Genomic DNA, 15,416 nt, shown 5'->3' with positions numbered 1-15,416 from the left:
GAGAGAGAGAGAGAGAGAGAGAGAGAGAGAGAGAGAGAGAGAGAGAGAGAGAGAGAGAGAGAGAGAGAGAGAGAGAGAGAGAGAGAGAAGAGAGAGAGAGAGAGAGAGAGAGAGAGAAGAGAGAGAGAGAGAGAGAGAGAGAGAATAGAGAGAGAGAGAGAGAGAGAGAGAGAGAATAGAGAGAGAGAATAGAGAGAGAGAATAGAGAGATAACGATAAGGTTTGAGGCTATGGTGGTGAGTTGTGAGACCTTGCATGGACTGCTCTCGAGCTTGTTCCATGTGGGAGCAGCAAGATGGACACGTACATATACATATATACATACACCTTCCGGGCCTTTATCGAATACAAAAACCAAAGTTCATTTCTTTACTCCTTTTTTTTTTTTTCATCCAAAAATGTCCAAGCAAAATAGATAAGTCACCAAATATTTCATGCAATCGTGGATATTTAGAACATTATATTTCTTATTACTTATTTTTAGGATCACATCTTGCGATCGCGGATTTTATATATGTGCGGGCGGGAAGCATCACGCGCGGGATCTTCAATAAACTCACAAGTCAAAGCATATATATGAACTATGATATTTTGTCATAAGAAGAATATTTAGACGAAAAGTAAATAAGCATATGCATGGTTCACTACTTAAAAGAATAATCATCATTAACGACAAAAAAAAAAAAAATCATCATTAAGAAAATAGCGATTACATGCATTAACTTAATTAATTATATATGTTAGTTTACAATCCTAACATTAAAGCAACACAATATTTATTTTGTTAGTTTACAAGATGTATATTTTCAACTTCTCATGCGATAACGAGAGAGGGTCAATTTCTTGTTAATTTTTATTAAGGCTCACTAATTTTTAATTTTAATGTTATAATAGCTTTAGTTGAATAATATCCTTGTTCTACACTTAAGTCCACACATATACAGTATATAAATAAGTGTTTCTGTCTACCTAAAGTAACATATACCGTTATACGAGGAACGAAATTAGAATTAGGATTGAAAAATCTACATGACACATATATGCCTGAAACAAATAATAATAAAATTCTACAAGAAAACTTGCTAGGAAACGGATTATTAAAAATTAAAAATTGCACAAAATTAAAATGGTTTCAAAATTTCGACGAGAAAAAAAAAATGGTAGGAAAAAGGTGTCGTTGTCTCAGCCACGTACTCGCTCTCTGTTTCTGTCAAACACATCACATGATGACTTCATCTCTCACTCCACTGTCTTCTTTACTCTTTACTCCGCACTCACCAACCTCTCTTTCTTCCCGACCCGATAGCTCATTGTAGGATCCGACCCGGGTTTTTTAACCGTCTTCTCCGTCCCAATCTATGATGAAGCGGGGCAAGAAGAACCCGGATGCGGGTGACCCGTTATCCAACTCGGATACTCGAGCCGGGTCTAGCGAACTGAATGGGATGAAACCAAGTATGAGCTCGATGAAATCGATGGGGATACTCCTGGCAGTTCTTATGGTTGCTTCGGTTATGTTCTCTCTGTCAGTGGTGCTTAGAGACCCACCTTCAGATGCTGTTGTGGAGACTCACGCAGCTTCTAGGCTTCTTCAGATCAGCTTGCACCCTGGTAAAGTTTTGATTTTTCCTCTCTTTGTTTGTTTGTTGTATTAGTTAGTGGATCAGCTCAAAAGTCACCGTCATCAGATAAGTTACTTTTTTCGTAAGGATCTTTTCCCCAAAATGGTAGGTTTTGTTAAATTAGGATAATCTCTTCTTTTTTTTATGCTTCAGTAAGTTAAAAACGGTTTCTTGACATTTCCAGGGCAAAAGTAAAAAACAAATTTGGTACGTGTAGTTAAGAACCCATATGCATGTGTTTCCTTTGGAAATGTTTTAGCTACATTGTTTGCATTAGTTACACTAGTTGGCGGTTTTCTGATTTTCAGGCGTCGATTCAGATGATGGGTTAAGCGAAAAGAAGGAACAGCTCGGCGACATTAATCATGTGTCTAGTTTCGATAAAGAATCATGCTTGAGCAGGTATGAAGGGGGTTTATATCGAAAGGAATCACCTTTTAAGCAATCCTCTTACCTGGATTATAGATTACAAAAATACGAAGATCTTCATCGACGGTGTGGACCATTCACTAGATCATATAACTTAACATTGGACAAACTCAAGTCGGGAGATCGATCTGATGGTGGAGTCTCTGGTTGTATATATGTAATATGGTTAAACTCTAATGGTGAACTTGGGAATACGATGCTGAGTCTAGCTTCAGCTTTTCTTTATGCTCTCTTGACAAATCGGGTTTTACTCGTCGAACCAGGAGTTGACATGGCTGATCTTTTCTGCGAGCCATTTCCAAACACTTCTTGGTTTCTTCCCCTGGAGTTTCCACTCAAGAGCTGGTTCAATGAACAATCACTTCTTCGTGAAACTGGCAACCCGATGCTTGCATATCGCCATGTTGTTCGTGATTCCAGTGACCTACAAAAGCTTTTCTTTTGCGAGGAAAGTCAAGTTTTGTTGGAGGAAACCCCGTGGCTGATCATGAAAGCGGATAGTTTCTTTCTCCCATCTCTCTTCTCAATCTCATCATTCAAGAAGGAACTTGAAAAGCTCTTCCCCGAAAAAGAAAGAGCATTTTACTTCTTGGGTCAGTATCTCTTTCACCCAACTAATGTTGTCTGGGGTCTCATTACACGATACTATCGCACATATCTTGCTAAAGCTGATAAGAGAATATGAATCTATATTGGAGTCTCTGAGTTTGGTGATGATCAGTTGCCGTATTTGGTAGATCAGATTCTAGCTTGTGGAACTAGACATAAGCTGCTTCCTGAAGTTGACAAACAGATACACCTCCCTTCAAGCCAAGTTCTAAACCGAAAACCAAAGGCAGTGTTTATCTCATCTTCTTCTCTAGGGTATTTTGAAAGTATCAAGGACATATATTGGGAAAATCCAACAGTGATGGGAGAGATAATCAGCGTTCACAAGCTGAGCCACAAGGAGTACCAAAAAACCCCTAAGAATATGGAGAGTAAGAGAGCATGGACTGAGATATACCTTCTAAGTTGTACTGATGTGCTGGTGGTCACAAGCTCATGGTCCCCACTCATGGACGTGGCTCATGGCCTTGGAGGGTTGACGCCATGGGTATTGAACAAGGCTGAGAATGGGACTGCCCATGAACCATACTGTGTGAGAGCAAGGTCAATAGAGCCCTGTTCCCCAGCGACACTGTTCCATAGCTGTAATGATTAAAAGATGAAATAGAGTTTCTAGGGATATTCTTTTGCCTTTACTAGATGTTGTGAGGTCAAGAGTTTCAGAGTTTCACAATAGACATGTAAGGAATATTAGAATTAACTTAAATGTAACATTGCATCATCGCATCATCGCATGACTTGATCGAGTTCTATATTCTTTCCAATACACCTGTAAGTGTTCTTATTCACGTCTACAATAGTATACATTCAAAAATAGAAAAACCTATAGATGAAGCTAAAGTTGCTCTATAAAATGGGGAAAAATATTGAAGAAAGGGTTTTAAGACTTACAACAATATATTAGGATATATTGCGTTTTTGCTATGTACACAGCTCGAAGACACTGGTGATTTAATCTTTAACTGCCTGTCTGCAGATAGGGCACGAACCGTGTCTGATGAGCCATCTATCAACACAAACCAAATGAAACGTATGATCACATTTCGGTAAGCTTCGTGTGATTTCCCCTGTTTTGATGTCCTGTAGATGCCAAGGTGTGAGATGGTCAAACGACATGATAAGAATTAAGAAGTGCAATCAATTCATGTAAAACCAATAGAAGCAGACAGAACCTGCAGACAAATTGTGCAGTGAGTGACCTGCCTCTTGATCATTTCGCTTGACATGATATAGCATGGTAGTTTCCTTAAAGATTCACCCGATAAGCCTCTAGCTTCTGGTTCACCATTAACATCATCCCGATCTTCATAATTTACATCGGAAATTCTTAGCTGTAGAAAGTAGAAAAAACTGCTTACATCAATCTACACAATTCAAAATCTCAAACTAAAGGAGATTGCAGAACAGAGAGGAACAGGAAAATGTAGGAACACAACAAGTAACAGATCTTGGATATGTAAAGGAACCTAGCTATTCTTATATAGACTCAAGGCACAAAAAGAAGTATTGGCCAGCGTTCATAAATAATAGACATCATTCAGCCACTTAAAACTTTCTCAGCAGTCATGCTCATATAGTAGCTATCAGCAGTGCATTTTAGCGTTCTCTCAATAGTATAATTTCATAGAACATTTATAACTATACACATGAAGACAGTAAGAAAAAAACCTGCCAGTGGTGTGAATTTATCATTGTTGACATAAGTTGTTCATCCACTAGTCTCCCACGAAAGAGTTGCTCTATAAAATCTGCCTGGATCCCAAAAAAAATACAAAAGGCTCAGCTTACTCATATTTAACAGTCAAAACTACCGAATTTGGTAGAAGTTGGAAAAGGAGTCAGGTCTGTGTAGCAGCTAAAATACCGTGCAATTGGTTCAAGGCCTTCCCACGGGATATAAACACGAAACAAAACAGACTCAGACTTTGTCCCCCGGAATTCAAGGGTTGAGTAACACAAATCATTCTTGTTACCTTGCTATATTAATTCATCCTATATGTTCAGGAGGGCTTAAGATTGAACAAAGAATTAAAAGGGACTAAACCAAGCCATTCTGTCATCCTATAATTTTGATGGCCCACCAGTAACATGTCAAAGCTATGTCATTATTTCTTTCACCAAACTTCTTTCTCTCATAATCCTTTCTCCATCTCGATCATAAAGTCAGTAGAAAAACCATCTCCAATTTCATAAACGTGTAACTGTAAGATGTCTCAGAAGTTAGGAATTAAAGACTAACCATAGATGATGGACCCCTTGACCCTGATAGCTCTAAATACCAGTACGCACGAGAAGCCTCCAACACTTCGACAGAGAGAATAGCTCCAGCAACGGCGCCAAGAACAGCCCCACGAAGTACTCCATACTGGGCAGCTCTGCCTGCTACCGCACCAGTTACGGCTCCCGTGAAAGCTCCAGCTACAGAAAATTAAAGAACACGAATGGTTTACTAAACAGGAAAAGGAAGAAATAATAACAAACGGCTATAAGGATCATACAGAGGTGAATGATGATTTGTTCAAAACCTAGAGGCAACATCATTTTCCTAGTCCTAAACCCAGGATAGGTCTACAAACTGAGAAACAAGTTCAGATCATTAGCTGTAAGCTGTAAAACACTTATGATCATCAGAAAAATTATGTCGGGACTGTTGACTAATGATCTCAACAATATTGAATCTCCTTCTTCATAGAAGGAACATTATAGTTCATCATAACTGACGAATTTGGAGGACAGAACTAAAAAGAACGCTCAATCTATAATTTCAATGACTCTTTCCACATGCTCATCCTGTAATCAGTTCATCGACATTCAACCAAATTCTTCAGACAGAAAAAAATGTAACCTTTTTTCACAAACTTTTGCAGGGCCAACACAAGTGATAGTTTTCCTAAGAAATCAAAGAGTTGACCAAAATTTAGAAACGAACAAGTTAGAATTACAAGTAAAAAAAATCGTAAAAAATCATCATTCCTCTTAGTCAAACTAAAATCTATGATCAGTCACGAGAATGATAAAATCAAATGCACAAACAAAAAAAAAAGGGATCAAAGTCGGAAAACTTAAAAATACCCATAGCGAAAATTCCAGTAAGTGCGCCGGAGAAAGCGCCGGAGATCAAACGAGAAACTGTGTCGATTGTTGAGTCGGCGGCTCGTTCAGCCTCCACGGCTGGTGAAAGGATCGCATCCATCGAGAAGAAGAAGAGAAATTAAAGATAGAGAAGAATCACGGGTTCTATAAAATTTCAGTAAAGGAGAAGAAGAGACTTCGTGGTTGGTTGGGACAATTTCGAAGGTAAGATGTCGTCAGCCATGGAAGTTGAGAGACAAGGCACCGCTCGAAAAAGCAACGAAGACGGAAGCCATTTTTTATTATTATTTTTTTTAAAATATATTTTCTTAATTTGGTTTTTCATTTATTTATATTTATACATTCGAACAATCTACGTACGTTTCGTTCGTCCCGGTATTTTATTGGGCTCACTTTAAAATCTGTTTTTTCCCAGGGACCTCTTTGACAAAAAGTGAAAACTTGAATATCCCAATTTAATAAGTTATCAATTCTCATTAAATTTGTTGGGCCAGAGGCCCCTACAAGTGGGCTTTAATTACCTCCCAGTAGTCGACAATTTTCTTCACCCAGTGTAAATTACAAATTTCAATAATTGCAGTTAAAGTCTTCTACTACACAATGGAAACTTGTCATACAAGAAACTAAACACCTCAAAGCCTCACTAATCTCTCCCACCACCAGCTGCTCATCATCGTCATCATGCCCTGAAACAAACTCGGTGATAATGCTTCCGAGCTCAATCCAGCTTTTTCCAGGCACCCTTCTCTTCCTCACACGATCCCTCATCTTCCGTTTCTCATCCCACATTCCTTTAGAAGCATAGATATTCGACAAGGCTACATAATCTCCGACATGATCATCATCTAACTCAAAGATCCGTCTTTGAACTTCTTCTCCAAGCTCAACATTTCCGTGAAGACTGCAAGCGCTAAGAAGCGTTCTCCAAATTACAGTATTTGGCTTTATTGGCATCTGGTTTATGAACTCGTGAGCATCCTTCAGATGACCTGCACGACAAAGCAAATCGACCATACACCCGAAATGAGCTGCTCTAGGTTTCAGGTTGTAATCCACAATCATGCTTTTGAAATATTGTTTTCCTTCTTCCACTAATCCACCATGACTACAAGCCATCAAGACGCCGATGAAAGTCACATCATTTGGAGTGATTACAATGTCTTGGCACTGATCAATCGTCTTCATTTTATTGAAAAGTTCTAAGGATTCTTGAGCTTGACCGTTTAAAGCATATCCAAAGATCATCGAAGTGTATGTAGTCACATCTTTTCTCTTAGTTTCATCAAAGAGTTTCCTCGCTTTCTCAGCTTCCCCAGATTTCACGTACATATTAAGAAGTGAGTTTCTCAGAGTTAAATCCCTAGCCAATCTTCGTTTTCTCTTAACGCCACACGAATAAATCCGTTCTCCCATCTGTACGGCCCCTAGATCAGCACAAGCCGATAAAGCCACAGTCACAATCACTTCATCAAGTTCCATCTTTTCCGCTTCCATTCGTTGAAACAGCTCAATAGCTTCCACAGACCGGTCATTCTCATTGTAAGCTGAGACCATCGCTGTCCACAAGATAATGCTCTGTTTGTCAGACGTTTCGTCGAACACTTGGCGTGCATCATCAACATTACCCGCCGCAGAGTAAAAACCGACCAGGGATGTTTGAATTTGAATTACGGTATTGAACCCCAGTTTCCTTACAGTAGCATGGATCTGTGTACCATCAAATGAGGAAGCTTTCGGAGCTGATAAAGCTCTAATGGCAAACAACACAGAGAAACTGTCAATAAAACTGGAACTTTGTCTGAATCGATGCCGGAAATTTAAAAGAGCTTTGATTGGTTCCCCAGATTCAAGATAATGCTTCACGGTGTGGTTAGATTTAAGCGATTTCGTATGATAATATAAAACAAAGGAATCAAATTTGTTGACCACTCCAAGTGAATCCAGATGACGCAAGATACCCCTCATCATCATTCTCAGGTTTAGATTATTTATTTTTTTCCGTAAAAAGAGGAGGTCCTGCGTGAAGCTCTCTCACTCTCTTTAAAACCCACCAATTACAATATCTCATTTAGCTCTCAGTTCTCCAACAATGGCTTCTTCGACTCTCGGCGGCGATAAGAGAAGCGAGATAGCGTTTTTCGATCTTGAGACGGCGGTTCCGACCAAACCGGGGCAGCCTTTTGCGATTTTGGAGTTCGGGGCTATCTTAGTTTGCCCTTTGAAGCTAGTGGAGCTTTATAGTTACTCCACTTTGGTTCGACCCACCGATCTTTCTCTCATCGCCACGCTCACGAAGCGACGAAGCGGCATTACCCGCGACGGAGTTCTCTCTGCACCTACCTTCTCTGAAATCGCTGATGAAGTCTACGACATTCTCCACGGTAAGGGTTTCTTTTTGAATTACTTTATCTCTCTCACACGAAGCTACATATATTGAGATTTTGGTGTTTCTGTAGGACGAATTTGGGCGGGACATAACATTAAGAGATTTGATTGTGTAAGAATAAGAAATGCATTTACAGAAATTGGTCTCTCTCCGCCTGAGCCGAAAGCTACTATTGATTCCCTTTTGTTGTTGTCTAAGAAGTTTGGGAAGAGAGCTGGTGACATGAAGGTCTCTCTCTTGTTGTTCGGCTTCTCGATGATAAATCTACTTCCTTGTTACCTTTATAGATATGATTCTTCCATGTCACTTCAAAGATTCATCACCCATCAGAGTTTGCTAAAAATTTACTCTTTTAAAATACTGTAGATGGCATCGCTTGCTACATACTTCGGGATAGGAGATCAAGCTCACAGGTAAAAAGAGTAACCGATACCCTGATGAGCCTTTTAACGCTTCATCAGTTTTTTCAATATGGGACTAAACATGGATATGATTCACCAGGAGCTTAGATGATGTCAGGATGAATCTTGAAGTTGTCAAGTACTGTGCAACAGTCTTGTTTCTGGTATTGCTCTCTTCTCTTTTCTTGAATAGGGATTATCTCAAAACTTAAAATCATTAGATTAGATTAGGGTGAGACATATTTGACTTTCTGTCTACAGTTTGCAAAAGTTGGGTTCATCTTCCTCTCGAACCACAACTTTGCAAGCCAAACATGGTCTGCAAGTATAGTTTGTCATATCAATGAGTTTGGGTACTTAATGTTTGCAGGAGTCCAGTGTTCCTGACATTCTTACAGACATGAGCTGGTTTTCTCCAAGAAAAAGTCCGAGAACACAAAGTAAAGAGAAGTCACTGCCTAATGGTGTCAGAGAAAACAAGACTTCTTCGTCTTCGAGCCCTAAAACTGATCCGAGTCCGTCTTCTGTAGATGCCACAACCGTCAAAAATCATCCCATCATTTCTCTTCTGACGGAATGCTCAGAAAATGACACATCTGGTTGTGAAATAAATCCATCTGATATAACCACTCTTATAAGTAAACTACATATTGGAACTCTTCAGACAGATGCTGCGGACGAAGAGGAAACTGTAAGACAGCAGGATGGATCAACCGATCCCAATGCCATAGATGATTCATTTTTGGGCTTTAATGAAGTGTCTGTTTCTAGCATCAGGGCAAGTCTTGTCCCGTTTTATCGTGGGACTCTGAGAATGAAGCTATTTCACAACGACACCCCTCTACATCTCTGTTGGTATAGCTTGAAAATTTGGTTTGGAATAAGCCGGAAGTTTGTTGATCATGTAGGTCGTCCAAAGATGAATATTGTTGTCGACATACCTCCTGATTTATGCAAGATTTTGGATGCAGCCGATACTGCTGCGCATAATTTACTGATTGACTCAAGCACAGGGTCAGATTGGAGGCCTACGGTTATGAGGAAAGAAGGCTTTGCCAAATATCCCACAGCCAGACTGCAGTAAGTATTCAACACTCTCTCTGACCTTTGACATATGATAATTTATCCACCAGAGAGTCTCTTACCTCTGTCACCATTCTTGTCTGCTTGACAGAATAAGCTCAGAATCCAACGGATATGATACAAGGTGTGGAACCCAGGTATACCGAAAAGAAGAACCTTTGGGAACCAATCAAAAGCTCGACTTCAGTAGCGATAATTTTGAAAAGCTTGAGTCAGCACTACTTCCTGGTACCCTTGTTGATGCATTCTTCTCACTTGAGCCTTACGATTATCAGCAAATGGCTGGAATACGTCTAGGAGCCAGAAAGTTGGTAATCCACCAGAAAAAAATGATATAGCCAAGGAAAAATCATTTCGCTGTCTCTTCCTGGTCAGTCGTTGAGCACTTTTTGGTCATTCCCATTTTGTAGATGTATGTAGTCAATGCTAATTCGTGGGAGGTTGGTAGCTAGGAAGAAGGAAATTAGTATTTTAAGAATGATCTGTGAACCGATCAATAGAGACACCACACTCAAAATGTAACAATCATCCTGATTACACAGTTTAATATTATTGATTCTCTAAAATTTTCTTCCGAAGTTAGTACTTGTCAACGAGCGGAAGTGTCTGAAACTTGGATATAGCAGTCAAGAGCAATAATAACAAAGTATGAAATTTCTCCATATATTTGACTGAAGAAAACACAAAAACATCTATGGAAAAAGAATTTGCAGCTAAAATATTCTTGGAAACAACAACAAACAAAAAAGCATAAGAAACAGTAAAGTAGCAAGTACAGGCAAACAAATTTGCTTTGCATTTGTGAGTGTCATATATCTTTACCTATACGTGTCCACGATCTCATGAGAGCTGAGCCTATCTTCTCCTTCTTTTCCTCTAGTTCTGTAGTTTGGATTCCACTTGCGTTCTGCGAATATCAAACTTGTCTACAAACTCCAAAGGAGTGACTGTTTCATTTCTGATCCTCTTAATCTTAGGGCTCAACAATCCTCTATGGCCAAACCCATACAGCTTGAGCACTTGATTGTCTGCAAAATTGAAGGCCCTCTCCATACTCTTCAAGCATCTCTCAACTGCATAATCAGCATAGCTACCACATGGTTTACATCCAACGAAATGGGTCACAAACGGCCATCTTTCATCACCCAATCCCGGGTGATACTTCTCTACCATCTCCTCATATCTATCAACCAAACCTTCCCAAAATCCATGTAAATAATATTGATTCTCCACAAACACTTTTTCCATCCATGTATCTTTCTGAGAAAGCAGAAGATAGATCAATGCTGACTGATCATCTGCCTCAAAAGCAGGTCTGCCTTTCAGATAAGCCGTCAATACTTTCCCGGCCTCATCACGGATTGGCCCTTTAGGTCCCATGGGCGCCCAAGCATCTAACAAATCCAACGACCACTGACAGTTCCTAAGCAGAAAACTACCTGTGTTCAACGCAATCCATGACTTCTGATCGAACAGCAAGTCAGGATAACCGTGGATCACCAGATTATGCTTCTCATACCTAGCCAAAGGGATCTGAAAGAGTATGTCAGTGAACAAAGCATCACTATCCATCCACCAGATCCACTCAACTTCAGGATGAGAGAGCATCAACCTCCTAATCATTGGCAATTTCGCCCAATAGCCAGCAAGTTCCTTATCCAAATGAGCCATGTTATAGACAATCTCAATCCCATGAAGCCTACAATAATCAATCTTGTTCTTCACAGATTTCAACAGGTAATGGTCACCAATCGGGTTATCGCAAGGCTTTGGAGGAGACCCTGTTAAGAGCAAGATTCGAGCTCTGCCATTGAGAGTACTAGGAAACTCAGGGTTCTGATTCAACCATACCTTACGTTGACTATCCCAATCCGTGATCTTAGGACCTAGAACATACGTCGCATTGGGATTCATGTCACCTTCCTGAGGCTCATCCAAGTCGGTGGGATCCGAATCAGATCGGATCTCAGCTAGAATCCGGTTAGTCTCCTCGATGATGTTCTGGTTAACCGCATCGGCGCTTGAGCTTCCGAGGTTGCCAACACCGATTGTGCCACGTAAGACAAGGATAGTGACGAAACCACAGAGAATCGTGATCTTGATGTTGTTAAACGTCTTCTGCATCTGCCTACCTCGAGGCAACAAACCACCCCGACCACCTCTTCCACCACCGTTCGCTACAGTCGTCGTCGGAAGTCCTCCGCCGCTTCCGGAGGGTCTCTTATGCGCCGGTGACCCATCTTGACCCATTTCTCTCCCCCACAACGTCTCTCTAGATATCCACTTACAGGTTTGCTACCATCAAAATTTGGGGTTTTTATGTTTCTTCTTGTGAACACAAGTCTGTGTAGGTTTCTCTCTCTGTACTTAAAATCACGGATCTGAGAAAAAGTTCAGATCTTTAGCATGATTCCGATCGGAGAGAGAGAGAGAAAGAGAAAAGATTTGACGATCTGAAGAACCCTAATTTAAAATTAGAATTAAACCCAATAATGCGGAAACATTGTCATTACTTAAAAATATATTGTCGGAGGAAAATGCTTCGCTCGATCCAGAACTAGCTCAAGCAGAAGAAGATCAAACGCGTACAGCTCACTCACACCGACAAATTTTAATTATTATTTTTTAAAACCGGTATTTAGTAAAATGATGTAAGAAAACGACCGAAGTAAACCGTTGGTTCAATTCAACTTTGGCGGTATAATATGGTGCGAGTGAAAGAAAACGAAACGGCGCGTTTTGTGGTTAAAACAACTGAAAACAGCTACGGATAAGGTGAGGAAATCGGTGACGGCGGTAACCTCGAAAGGTGTTTCAGAGTCACCATGTTTCATGACGCGTGTCCCTTTTTCAGCGAAACGACGCCGCTTTTTTTCTCTTGCAACTACATATCATCCATTCTCTATTCTGATCTGATAAATTTTGTAACTTCAGAGTTATTTCCTCTTCGACCTTCTTCAGTGGTATGTTTCATTGCTTTTGGTATGTTCCTTCTCGAATCATTGTGGTTTGGATTGTGAATTTCATGTCTGATTATTTTCTCGATATAACTTTTTGGCAGAGAGAAAGATTCAAAGTGATTATCTTTTGGTGGATGCCTCCATTGTTATGTGGAAATTAGCTTCAAAATCCATCATAGAAGGCTTTAAATCAAAGGGAGACGATGCTGACATAAAACTGGGAAAGACTCCTTCAGGAGATGGAAGAAAGACAACAAAGGAAGAAAAATTGGAGTGTCCCATTTGCTGGGAATCGTTCAACGTCGTTGAGAATGTGCCTTATGTCTTGTGGTGTGGTCATACTATCTGCAAGTATTGTCTCTTAGGCCTTCAACGTGCCGTTGTCATCAAATCCTCAGCTTTACCTTTCCAGCTTCCCTTCTTCGTTGCTTGCCCTTGGTGCAATATTCTCTCTTTAAGGCTTGTTTGCAATGGAACCATCAAATTCCCTTCCAAAAACTTTTACCTTCTTTGGATGGTCGAAAGCGTGAATGGCTGCAGATCTGAATCTCGTAGCGACGACAAAAGGGTCACTTCAGGCCAGAGAGACATGAGGAATAGGTGTGATGGAGTGAGTCATACGGCCTCAGATGATGAACGGTTACTGGACAATCGCGGCTGGTGGAATGGTGTGACCAGAGGATACTTTAGGACTGGGAGGCTCCATGACTCGGTATGTATGTCAATGGCTCTTGTTACTCATTTGCTGGCTAAGTTTCCTCTCGTTGTCATATTCCTGCTGATGGCTTTATATGCAATCCCTGTGAGTGCTGCAGTTCTTGGGCTCTATTTCTTTGTCACGTTTGCTTTGGCTGTCCCGTCTTTTCTTGTCCTCTATTTTGCCTTCCCCAGCTTAAACTGGTTGATCAGAGAGATTGCTGCCTGACTCATTGTACTGTCACTTGGTTCCTCTGTGTTTCCTGACTTGTAAGAAACATAAGATAGAGCCAAAGCTGTTTACACTCAATATAGACAAGAAGAAGAGAAGATGTTTATTTTAAATTGTGTCTTTGTACATAGTGAAGAAAACTACCTTTCTCTATCTAGATTCTGTGTACAAGAAGAATCAGAAACAATGAAACGAAAAATGGGAAGAAAGAAAACTCTGCTGTTCTGTATAAAATCTGAATGAAGAAAAGAAAGAAAGATTTTTACATTTCTATGTAATCTGGTGAAGGTAAGCCATTAAAGAGCTCTGCTTTACCGGATATCTTAACCAACATAGCTAGAACTTCTTTCATACTTGGTCTTGCCTGAGGATGATCAGCTGTACACTTAACACCAACCTTTAGTAGCTCAGTCAACTGCTCTGCTCCGTTCCCTGGTTTTGTCCCTGACAGTGTAAATGGTGAACCTTTGGCTGTCATGTTACCTGTCATTACCCGTCTTGCCCATTCGACCAAACACTCTTCTCCTCCATCAACAGCTCTTCTACCCGTCGCGAGTTCCATGGTCAATACTCCGTAGCTGTAAACATCTCCTCTTGTGGTGGCTTGCCAAGTTTGCCCATACTCAGGAGCTACATATCCGATTGTGCCTGCAATAACTGTGCTCACATGGCTGTCTCCTACATTTAAGAGTCTTGCTAGTCCAAAATCTGTAACTCTTGCATTCCCATGTCTATCCAAAAGAACGTTGCTTGCTTTCACGTCTCTGTGAACGATGGAAGGGTAACATTCGTGGTGCAAATAAACTAATCCCCGTGCTACATCTGTGGCTATATCGATACGTTTCCTCCATGGAAGTTTTGCTTTGTCTGTGATGAGTTCCTCTAAGCTCCCGCCTCCCATGTATTCGTGCACCAAAATTTTCTCTGACCCATCTAGGCACCATCCATACAGCCTCACGAGGTTTGGATGTGCCCAATCACCAAATGCGTTGGCACTTAAAACTTCCATTTCAGCTCTGAATTCTTTCTCTGCTTCTGTGCCTTCTCTCTGCAGCTTTTTGACTGCAACTTCTCTTCCATCAGGTAATACGCCTCTGTAAACAGTTCCATATCCTCCCCTACCTACCACTCTCTCTTCAGAGAAGCTACTGGTAGCTTTCAGAATGTCAGAGTATGTGAATGTTGATTTGTCTAAGCGAATAACCTTGATTTTTCCTGAGAGCCAAGGTGATGATCCCCCTGAACTGGAAGTCACGTCATGTCTGGTTTTCGACCCATCTAAGAGATCGATTTCTGCATCCCTTGAAGCCTTAGCAACCATGAGAAGAATACCTGCTACTACTAAACATGCAACAAACGCCAATGCAACAGCCAAGGAAATCCAAATCAAAAGAAGAGTTCTTGGCCTATGTCCTATGATTTGGTTAGAAATTTTCCTTGTGTTGTTCCCTGATCGGTTGAAGAAACTCGGAAATCGCAGCCGCGGATTTCCAAGAAAGGATTCTTTGTCAAAGGTAGCCACTTGTCCTGTTGTTGGTATCGTACCAGAAATGAAAGGGTTATATGAGATGTTGAACTTACTCAGCTCATTCAAGTCATTCAAACTCGTTGGAAAGTTTCCTGAGAAATTGTTGCAAGACAGATCAAGATTCTGCAGGCACTTAAGATTTCCGATTTCTTGAGGAATCTGGCCTGAAAATTGGTTTCGGGTAAGGTTGAGGAATGCAAGAGGCAATCGTCCTATCTCCGGAGGTAGTTTCCCTTCAAACTCATTGAAACCCAAATGTAGTGTGCTCAGCTTGTTCATCTGAGAGATACTTGCAGGAACCTCACCTGACAGCTTATTTCCACTGAGCTGAAGATAGGCTGAAATTTCAAGTGTGCGTACCGTGGAACCAGAAGTGC

The 15,416-nt window shown here is 40.6% G+C and overlaps 7 protein-coding genes across 11 annotated transcripts in view; 3 read left to right on the top strand and 4 right to left on the bottom strand.

The window, feature by feature from the left end:
- Positions 1-1,092: 1,092 nt before the first annotated feature.
- LOC17896271 (fucosyltransferase 3) lies at positions 1,093-3,426 on the top strand. The gene is given in 2 exon segments (XM_006302403.2): positions 1,093-1,611; positions 1,931-3,426. Coding segments are annotated over 2 exon segments (1,578 nt in total). The 5' UTR covers positions 1,093-1,358; the 3' UTR covers positions 3,256-3,426.
- On the bottom strand, positions 3,164-6,026 carry LOC17894493 (NEP1-interacting protein-like 2). 3 transcript variants are annotated; one of them, XR_002835082.1, is made up of 7 exons: positions 5,733-6,026; positions 5,506-5,550; positions 4,900-5,078; positions 4,329-4,412; positions 3,833-3,991; positions 3,552-3,740; positions 3,164-3,242 (listed from the first exon to the last, which is right to left on the bottom strand). XR_002835082.1 is itself a non-coding variant. In XM_023787936.1 (6 exons), the coding sequence occupies exons 1-6, from the start codon at positions 5,851-5,853 to the stop codon at positions 3,612-3,614; spliced, it is 717 nt and encodes a 238-aa protein (XP_023643704.1). In that variant the 5' UTR covers positions 5,854-6,026; the 3' UTR covers positions 3,342-3,611. The 3 variants fall into 3 exon arrangements, 2 of the variants coding, with proteins under 2 accessions (XP_023643704.1, XP_006302792.1); XM_023787936.1 differs by lacking the exon at positions 3,164-3,242 and having other exon boundaries at positions 3,342-3,740; XM_006302730.2 differs by lacking the exons at positions 3,164-3,242; positions 5,506-5,550 and having other exon boundaries at positions 3,342-3,740; positions 5,733-6,024.
- Positions 6,027-6,259: 233 nt separating this feature from the next.
- Positions 6,260-7,748, bottom strand: LOC17895303 (putative pentatricopeptide repeat-containing protein At1g74400). Its single transcript, XM_006302167.2, has one exon. The coding sequence runs from the start codon at positions 7,722-7,724 to the stop codon at positions 6,321-6,323; it is 1,404 nt and encodes a 467-aa protein (XP_006302229.2). The 5' UTR covers positions 7,725-7,748; the 3' UTR covers positions 6,260-6,320.
- Positions 7,749-7,830: 82 nt separating this feature from the next.
- On the top strand, positions 7,831-10,198 carry LOC17894008 (protein NEN3). The gene is made up of 6 exons (XM_023787194.1): positions 7,831-8,134; positions 8,210-8,367; positions 8,506-8,552; positions 8,641-8,704; positions 8,911-9,620; positions 9,715-10,198. Exons 1-6 carry the CDS (start codon positions 7,843-7,845, stop codon positions 9,959-9,961), a joined length of 1,518 nt encoding a protein of 505 aa, XP_023642962.1. The 5' UTR covers positions 7,831-7,842; the 3' UTR covers positions 9,962-10,198.
- A 69-nt stretch (positions 10,199-10,267) lies between these two features.
- LOC17896056 (probable xyloglucan 6-xylosyltransferase 5) lies at positions 10,268-12,172 on the bottom strand. Its single transcript, XM_023787195.1, has one exon. It carries the CDS (start codon positions 11,871-11,873, stop codon positions 10,500-10,502), a length of 1,374 nt encoding a protein of 457 aa, XP_023642963.1. The 5' UTR covers positions 11,874-12,172; the 3' UTR covers positions 10,268-10,499.
- Positions 12,173-12,380: 208 nt separating this feature from the next.
- LOC17895235 lies at positions 12,381-13,624 on the top strand. Of its 3 annotated transcripts, XM_023787555.1 has the most exons (3): positions 12,381-12,605; positions 12,685-13,295; positions 13,399-13,490. In XM_023787555.1, the coding sequence occupies exons 1-3, from the start codon at positions 12,449-12,451 to the stop codon at positions 13,477-13,479; spliced, it is 849 nt and encodes a 282-aa protein (XP_023643323.1). In that variant the 5' UTR covers positions 12,381-12,448; the 3' UTR covers positions 13,480-13,490. The 3 variants fall into 3 exon arrangements, with proteins under 3 accessions (XP_023643323.1, XP_023643322.1, XP_006302627.1); XM_023787554.1 differs by having other exon boundaries at positions 12,385-12,605; positions 12,685-13,624; XM_006302565.2 differs by having other exon boundaries at positions 12,495-12,586; positions 12,685-13,624.
- The window catches only part of LOC17896344 (probable LRR receptor-like serine/threonine-protein kinase At1g74360), a 4,158-nt gene continuing 2,333 nt past the window's right edge, over positions 13,592-15,416 (bottom strand). Inside the window, exon 3 of the mRNA XM_006303033.2 lies at positions 13,592-15,416. This exon is cut by the window's right edge and continues 29 nt beyond it. Coding sequence (XP_006303095.2) covers positions 13,774-15,416 — 1,643 coding nt within the window. The 3' untranslated portion in view covers positions 13,592-13,773.

This window comes from Capsella rubella, unplaced genomic scaffold (genome assembly GCF_000375325.1).
Source record: "Capsella rubella cultivar Monte Gargano unplaced genomic scaffold, Caprub1_0 scaffold_2, whole genome shotgun sequence".
Classification (NCBI taxonomy): Eukaryota; Viridiplantae; Streptophyta; class Magnoliopsida; order Brassicales; family Brassicaceae; genus Capsella; species Capsella rubella.
This window is presented reverse-complemented; position numbering and strand designations above follow the sequence as displayed.

Coding starts and splice junctions, on each gene's coding strand:
- LOC17894493 (XM_023787936.1), bottom strand. CDS start 5,853: ATGGATGCGATCCTTTCACCAGCCGTGGAGGCTGAACGAGCCGCCGAC. Junction 5,079..5,505: donor GCAAAAGTTTGTGAAAAAAG/GTTACATTTTTT, acceptor AATTTTCTGTAG/CTGGAGCTTTCACGGGAGCC. Junction 3,741..3,832: donor ACTGCACAATTTGTCTGCAG/GTTCTGTCTGCT, acceptor TGGCATCTACAG/GACATCAAAACAGGGGAAAT.
- LOC17895303 (XM_006302167.2), bottom strand. CDS start 7,724: ATGATGATGAGGGGTATCTTGCGTCATCTGGATTCACTTGGAGTGGTC.
- LOC17894008 (XM_023787194.1), top strand. CDS start 7,843: ATGGCTTCTTCGACTCTCGGCGGCGATAAGAGAAGCGAGATAGCGTTT. Junction 8,553..8,640: donor ATAGGAGATCAAGCTCACAG/GTAAAAAGAGTA, acceptor ATGATTCACCAG/GAGCTTAGATGATGTCAGGA. Junction 8,705..8,910: donor GTGCAACAGTCTTGTTTCTG/GTATTGCTCTCT, acceptor TAATGTTTGCAG/GAGTCCAGTGTTCCTGACAT.
- LOC17895235 (XM_023787554.1), top strand. CDS start 12,449: ATGTTTCATGACGCGTGTCCCTTTTTCAGCGAAACGACGCCGCTTTTT. Junction 12,606..12,684: donor GGTATGTTTCATTGCTTTTG/GTATGTTCCTTC, acceptor ACTTTTTGGCAG/AGAGAAAGATTCAAAGTGAT.
- LOC17896056 (XM_023787195.1), bottom strand. CDS start 11,873: ATGGGTCAAGATGGGTCACCGGCGCATAAGAGACCCTCCGGAAGCGGC.